Below are 8,130 nucleotides of genomic sequence, written 5' to 3'. Positions count from 1 at the left end.
CCGTGATCGAAGTGTGAGCATCTGGCATGGAAGGGCAGGTCCCAGCTGACCTCTGGTCCCTGAGCAGCATCTGGGCCCCCGTTCGCACCCGCCTTGGCCTGGCGCCACCCGCTCACCTGCTCCACCATCGAGTTGTGGTCCTGCTCTCATCGAAACCTATCAGGACCCACAGTGCCTCCACTGCCGCCTGCTGCCAGCGCAGCATCACCAACACCCACCATGTTCCATGCTGCCCCCTGGTGGTCAGCACACGTCATAGTGAGCAGTCAAACTCTGGGGGTCCTGGTCAAACTCCCAGTGGGAATGTGAGGGGTGTGTTGCAGTAGGACATGTCCCATCAGCACTCCCTTCTAGGTTTAGAAGGTGACTGGAATCCACAATCAGATGCACCTGGGTGCTCCCTTGAGGTAGCCACCTAGGTCCCTGGCATAGCAGACGTGGGTGCTGCAGCAATGCAGAGATGGGCTGAATGTAGATATTGTCCTCTTGCACCTTCTGAGGCACAAAATGCCAATGACAACTGTTCTGTCTGCCAAGAAGGGAAAGAGAGAGTGAAAATGGTTATGTGGCAGATTCCCTGGGTGGATGGCCCAGAACATAGCTGACAAGTGAGACTGACGCTGGTGGCCCTGGGGGCTACTAATGGGTCCTGACAGGAAAAGACACAGATTCTAGGCTGGGCTTTGCTTACCCGGTGGTAGATGCTCAGGGTATTAGGAAAGAACTGGGACAGAAGATATTGCACTGATTTGTATGTCTTATAATTTCTTCAAACCAAGGAACACACTTTACAGCCAATCATGTCCAACGGGCAGAGATATCCTCCAATGCCTGCTTGGGCTTCCTCTCTGTAGTCTGGAATGCCTTCTGCTCGGGGGCGACCCATGATGAGTGCCACCAAGGACCAAGAGATGAAACTGGAAGCACTGCATTCTACATATGAAGGACATGAAAGTGTCTGGGAATCAAGTCCAGTTTCATTTCAATAGAGGATAGGTGAAAATGGTGATTCCCAAAGTCTCCTTAATAGAGATTTCCTAGACAGAAACATACCCCCACGACACCTCCCATTATATCCATGAACGGTTTTTTAATTTTTTTTTTTTTCGTGGAAGAAAAACTTTAATTGCCATTGCAAAAAAAATCTGAATGAAGTAGAAATTGTTTTCAATAACATTAGTAGAGAATATGTCCTAGAAATTGGAGGTAACTGGATGTAACATCCTGGCAGCAATTTAATAGAACAGTCCCGGATGGTTAGGCTGAGGCCAACACCTAATGAGGACGAAAGCCTTGTCTATGGGGAATTTTGGAGGATACCTGGAGAAATATTACACTGTGCATAAACCAAATTGAATTGTTGTCATAAGTGTTGTAAAGTTTCATATGGTAAAAGTTTTTTTTTTTCTACATGCACTTCAATTTCACAGCAAGAGTGGCATAGGATGCCTAAACACAGAAGAGAGCATTCATGCAAGATATCTAGCTCCTTAATATAATAATGCATACAATTCAAAATGATTACACTATTGGAGAAACCAAGATGGCGGCATAGGTAAACACCGGAAATTGCTGCCTCGCACAACCACTTCAAAAATACAACTAAAAGACAAAACGGACATCATCCAGAACCACAGGAAGGCTAGCTGAGTGGAAATTCTACAACTAGAAGGAAAGAGAAAAGCACACTGAGACTCAGAGGAGGTGCAGAAGTAAAGTGCTGAGGTACAGAGGCGCACGTGGAAAGGGCTGGCAACTGAGGATGCGGCTGTCTTTTTCAATTGGGAGGGAAACATAAGCTCCCAATGGCCCTGACTCCAGTTCCAGGCGCGTCTCTGAGGACCCACACTCATACGGGGAGAAACTGGACTGTCCGGCAGCGGGCGGAACTCGAGGGCGGCTTTCTCTCAGAGGTGCTTGCAGCGAATACCGGGACACTGACACCCGGGGCTTCTTAAGGGCTGAGGATCAGCCATAGCTGTTTGCTGCGTCCTGTGAATTCCCTAAGACCCCACCCCACCCAAGCTGTGTGCAGAGGCTTTTGCATATGAATGCCCTAGCCCTTTGAGATCTAAAAGTACCTTACAAACTGCAGCTGGGTCAGAGAGACCCAGAACATCCAAAAGAAGGCTCAAGGCCCCACAGCAGCTTGCATTGCTTCACAGCTGGGCCTCATCTGGGCACCTCCAAACCCCAAACAAGGAAGAGGAATCTGCAGATCTCTCCATAGCTCCTGCTGGGTAGCCTCAGGCAAAGGCTAAATTAGCACCTTAGAGATCCAAGAACCCATGAACCCAGTGGTCAGATTGGGACCATCCAGATTACAACTCCTCAGATCCATAAGGGACACACTCAGGGGGCAGACTCAGTGAGCACCAAAGCCCCCCTGAAGCAAGTCTTGCCCCATAAGAGTGTCTTCAGCACAGAAGTCCTCCCACCGTAGACACAGCTGATTCTCACAGCCAATTGGCCTGGAGGTCAATTCCTCCCAGTGATACCAACAACAATCAAGGCTTAACTACAACAAGACTATGCACACAGCCCACAAAGGGATGCACCAAGCATGTCCACCTCAGGTAATTGGGGAGGCTGAGCCACTGGGCCCTATAGGACACCTAGCACACAAAGCCACTCTATCAACACAAGGAAGCAGCCAAAATGCAGAGACAAAGAAACAGATCACAAATCACAGAAATGGAGGAAAGCAAACTACTGGATATAGAGTTCAAAACCACGGCTATAAGGTTTTTCAAGAATTTTCTAGAGACCGCCGATAAGTTTAGTGAGACCCTCAAGGTTATGAAAAAGGACCAACTAGAAATTAAGCATACACTGACTGAAATAAAGAATAATATACAGAGATCCAACAGCAGACTAGAGGATCCCAAGAATCAAGTCAAAGATTTGAAATACGAAGAAGCAAAAAATACCCAACCGGAAAAGCAAAAAGAAAAAGAATCCAAAAATATGAAGATAGTGTAAGGAGCCTCTGGGACAACTTCAAGCGTACCAACATGAGAATTATAGGGGTACCAGAAGAAGAGAGAGGGCAAGATATTGAAAACCTATTTGAAGAAATAATGACAGAAAACTTCCCCTACCTGCTGAAAGAAATAGACTTACAAGTCCAGAAAGTGCAGAGAACCCCAAACAAAAGGAATCCAAAGAGAACCACACCAAGACACATCGTAATTAAAATTCCAAAAGCAAAAGACAAAGAGAGAATCTTAAAAGCAGCAAGAGAAAGAAACTCAGTTACCTACAAGGGAATACCCATACGACTGTCAGCTGATTTCTCAACAGAAACTTTGCAGGCCAGAAGGGAGTGGCAAGAAATATTCAAAGTGATGAATAGCAAGAACCTACAACCAAGATTACTTTATCCAGCAAAGCTATCATTCAGAATTGAAGGTCAGATAAAGAGCTTCACAGATAAGGAAAAGCTAAAGGAGTTCATCACCACCAAACCAGTATTATATGAAATGCTGAAAGGTATCCTTTAAGAAGAGGAAGAAGAAGAAAAAGGTAAAGATACAAATTATGAACAACAAATATGCATCTATCAACAAGTGAATCTAAGAATCAAGTGAATAAATAATCTGATGAACAGAATGAACTGGTGATTATAATAGAATCAGGGACATAGAAAGGGAATGGACTGACTATTCTTGGCGGGGAAAGGGGTGTGGGAGATGCGGGAAGAGACTGGACAAAAATCATGCACCTATGGATGAGAACAGTGGGTGGGGAGTGAGGGCGGAGGGTGGGGTGGGAACTGGGAGGAGGGGAGTTATGGGGGGGAGGGAAAGAGGAACAAATGTAATAATCCGAACAATAAAGATTTAATAAAAAAAATCGTACACCTTTGGATGAGGACAGTGGGGGGGGGGGGGGTAAGGGCAGAGGGTGAGGTGGGAACCGGGTGGAGGGGAGCTATGGGGGAGAAAAACAGGAACAACTGTAATAATCTGAACAATAAAGATTTATTAAAAAAATGATTACACTATCATTACATCTAGGGTTTTCTGCAACTACAAAGTGGTGGTTATGGAAAGCATGGCCCCCGGTATCAATATCTAAAAAGCAGCCACCACCCTCTTTTATGTGTGTATCCTTGTTGCGTTTTCTCTTCATTTTTCTTAATCAACTCTGCTGCTGTTGCTGCTTCTTAGCAAAACTGGTAAAAACAAAGTTGTAATCATTGAACATAGCACTCTGGCAATCAAGACGTTTAAAACCTTCAATCTTCTGGGGCGAAGAAAGCACTGTGCGACATTTAGAACTCTGGTTTACAAACAAGGTGGTCACACATTTTCCTGGCTGGAAGACTTCCACAACTTTCCTGATCAGGCCCTCATAGGCGGTCTGACTGAAGTTTGTTTCAAAGCTAACATAAGAAATTCTGGTTCTGGAGTGATGTGAATGGTCCAATAAGTTCCATCCGATTTCATGCCATTCATCGAATGCCCACAAGGATTGAACATTGTGGCATCAATGACAGAACCTGGTATCAGGTCACAAATTCCACTCTCACGAGTGACATCCTTTGCAGTAACACCATCGTTCATGTAGAACTGGTCCATAACTGCTGGGTCAAGCTCACTCATCAGATTTTCCAGGGTTTGATCTGGCTGACTGATTAGCCTACTCTCTGGAAAATCCAAAGTATACAAGTACCAACAGTCAGAATTCATATGTCCCATACAATATGCTGCTCCATTTGGGAAAATTGCATTAAGAAACTCTATTTCTTCCTGGAAATTCCGGTGTGGGTACCCTGGGTGAGAAGGCTTCATGAAATTCTTATGAGAATGAAAGAAGCTTTGAACTGAGTCAAACCCACTGTAATCCCTCGCAAGTTTCAACGGGGGAACCAGTGCTTTCAGCAAGAGGGTGGTGCCACATGTCTTCAAAATGGAACGTCTCTTGGAGACAAACATGCTACTCTCACTGAGTACATAAGCTTCCTGCTTGTCAGTTTTTGTCATACTTACGATTGAACATTGCACATCCTTCAAAAGTATGTCCCACTCAGATCTTGGGATGGTGCTAAGATCCCCAGATCCTTGACTCGCGTCGGCTTGCTGCTTAGAGAACCAAACCTCCAGTAGCTTCTTGGTCCCTTCGAAAAACTGTGCAGCTTCCATCACCGTGAGACTAGCGAACAACCAACAACCACAGAAAATCAACTAAATTAAATCTCCCCCGCCCCCCTGCTTGTTGAGGTCCAGCCCCAGCAGGTCCAGGGGTTCCCAAAGGTGTGGACGGAGTCGGTGAAGAAGGAATGACATGGAAATAGCGTTCAGTTGATCAGTAGCTTAGCCAGGTTCTCTAGCCAGGTTCTAGCCAGGTTCTCTCCTCTATTTTCCTGTTACATCTGTATTTATACCATTTGATTTTAATCCTATCCATTCTATTCCAAAGGTTAGAGTGTTTGTTATTTCCATTCCAAGGTCACTACTCTACTGTTCTGTTAAGCTACAAGGAAGTAACTGAAGCAGATTATCCTAAGTAAAGATTATGTAGCTTAAGCGTGATTGTTCGTAGTTAAGGTGATTAACTACCCACCTGGCACTTAGGTAAGGGGTTTTACTGATTTATTCCCTTCCTTAGTCCTGTTAATCCCTAACTCCAGGGAAAAATCCCACCTGGGGAAACAACCTTTCTCAGAGAGGTGACCCTGGTTAAAACACATAGCACTAAGGGGAGCAAACATATTAAGAACAGTATGCTATATACTCCAGGTCCCTTGAAACATGCTGTGCAGATGTTTCTTCCCTGCAGCGACTGTGTCAAGCAGCAAGGATGGACTGCTTCCGGCAGCTGCTGCGAATTATTACAGCTGTTTCAGGTTCCTTTTTTTTCCCTACAATTTTATATTAACTTTTTTTTTAAAAAAAAAGAATTAATAAAATATTCCCAGCTTTTTTGTGTGTGTGAGCGAAAAGTTGAACGTGAGTCTGTTGGAAATAGAGGCAGATACAGTTCAGTCTCTTGTAGTCCGCTGTTCCCCCGTTAGAGAGCGAGCTGAGCGAGCGCAAGCTAATGTCGCCGGACAGACTGTGGACTAAATTTTTTTTAAATTGACTTTTAGAGAGAGAGGAAGAGAGAGGGAAAGAGAGAATCATCAATGTGATAGCAAAATATCCATCGGCTGCCTCCTGCACACCCCCTACCCGGGTTTGAGCCTGCAACCTGAGCATGTGCCCTGATCAGGAATAAAAAGGGCAACCTTTTGGTGCTTGGCACGACATCCAACCAACTGAGCCACACAGGCCAGAGCATGAACAATTTTTTAATATATTTTATTGATTTTTTACAGAGAGGAAGGGAGAGGGATAGAGAATTAGAAACATCGATGAGAGAGAAACATCGATCAGCTGCCTCCTGCACACTCCCCACTGGGGATGTGCCTGCAACCCAGGTACATGCCCTTGATCAGAATTGAACCTGGAACCCTTAAATCTGCAGGCCGACGCTCTATCCACTGAGCCAAATCTGTTTAGGGCATGAACAATTTTTTTAAAAAAGCAACACTATATCCTCACCTGTAGCACAGGACGTATTAGCCCAGTTACAGGAAGTAGTGCAAGTTAACCTCGGCACCGCTATTGACCTACATGTTGTTCAAATACGCCAAGGGCAATAAAGAGCAGTCAAGGAGCATCTCCATCCCATTAATCGTACAATATCCATAAGCCATCTCATCTCAGCTAAAACTCCTCATAGGCCCCTTCAAGGAAGAAAAAAAGACAAAAAAGAGAACAACTGTCAAAAGCCCAGAAACTGGCAGATAAAACATCACAAAGGAGAACTTCCTGGAGGGTGGGACTGTGTTCATGAGGTGAAGCATTTAAGCAAAACTGGCTCTGACGATGATGAATAGCACTTGGCATTTGAAGCAAGAGAAGAGCATCCTTTAAAAAGTAAACTGGGTTCAAAATATTTTATTTCTCTTTTCTGGTATTGCGGTGGCTTTTTATAAAACACCTCTTTGTATGCTTCTTACATAAAAATGTTTAAAGCTGAAAGTTCAATAAGAGACTTGGTTGTATTAATTCTTTTCACAAACTTGCCTTAATCAAAGGTGAAAATGGTACTGTTTAGTGTACTTTGGAAGCCTTTTGAGCTTTGTCAATGGACAAATACAGAGGATAATAAATAATCAATGTTAATTTATATGATCTTATTCTACCGGATGTGATCATTTTTAAAAGGAAGTATGGAAGACCTTTTCAAAAACTCTTGTCACAGAGGAATGGAATACCGAGTGAACAATTATTTCGCATCATGACCCGTATTAATAGGCTTCTCGTTTTAACAGTGTTCATCTCTTTCTCTTAATTACTGAAGCATAAATTGCTTCAGAGAAATTGAAATACTGGCATCTGATATTCTTTGTAGTTCCTTTTTATTGTTCCAGGGTGAAGTGCTTCTCTTTAATAAGTGAATATTTGTTTATACTTTTCTCTTGGTTTGGGTCACGATGTTTGATCATGAAAGCTTTACATGGTGTGTGGAATAGGAGAATATAAAAACGAATCTGCCAAACACATTAGGAAGCATCTGAATAGAAGTGCTGGTTCCTATTTGAAACATTTATCGTCACTGCATATACCAAGATGGGAGTAAAAGATGCCTTAATAATTAATTTTTGTACTGTTGGAGACAATGACTTTAATAAATTTCTATTTATCTGCTATTGTGCATGTTTAGTTGTTTGGTAACTGAAGTCTTCTAAATGATTTAACATAAAATTACGTATCAAGTTTTGTTTCTTCTCAAATATTCAAATGTATTTCTCAACTCGAGCATCTTTGTAATAATAGAAGTATTTCAAATACTGAACTGTAGTACATGTTTGATTTTTTTAAAAAATCACTAATAGAGGAAACTATTAGTGCAGTTTTACCAGGGAGTGACTGATGTCTTTGTGCGATTTACAATGATTCCGTTTCTGCTCCTCGGCTCTAAAAATACTGAGAGCTGCTGCGGTCTCTGGATGGGGACATTGTTGGTTTCTCAGTTATATGTGTACAGCTTGGGTCTGAGTTTGTTTGTCTGCTTTAATCCCCACCTGAGGAGTGAGGTTGTTTTTTCCATTGATATTTAGAGAGAATGGAAGGGAGG

The 8,130-nt window shown here is 43.3% G+C and overlaps 1 protein-coding gene and 1 pseudogene across 1 annotated transcript; one reads left to right on the top strand and one right to left on the bottom strand.

The window, feature by feature from the left end:
* Positions 1–887: 887 nt before the first annotated feature.
* Positions 888–6,886, top strand: LOC118654282 (annotated as a pseudogene).
* On the bottom strand, positions 4,128–5,226 carry LOC118654560 (S-adenosylmethionine decarboxylase proenzyme 1-like). The gene is given in 2 exon segments (XM_036305936.1): positions 4,128–4,397; positions 4,400–5,226. Coding segments are annotated over 2 exon segments (1,002 nt in total). The 5' UTR covers positions 5,148–5,226; the 3' UTR covers positions 4,128–4,143.
* Positions 6,887–8,130: the final 1,244 nt, after the last annotated feature.

The sequence above is a fragment of the Myotis myotis genome, unplaced genomic scaffold (assembly GCF_014108235.1).
Source record: "Myotis myotis isolate mMyoMyo1 unplaced genomic scaffold, mMyoMyo1.p scaffold_m19_p_4, whole genome shotgun sequence".
Taxonomy (NCBI): domain Eukaryota; kingdom Metazoa; phylum Chordata; class Mammalia; order Chiroptera; family Vespertilionidae; genus Myotis; species Myotis myotis.
Note: the sequence above shows the minus strand (reverse complement) of the source record. Positions and strands in the feature narration are given on the sequence as shown.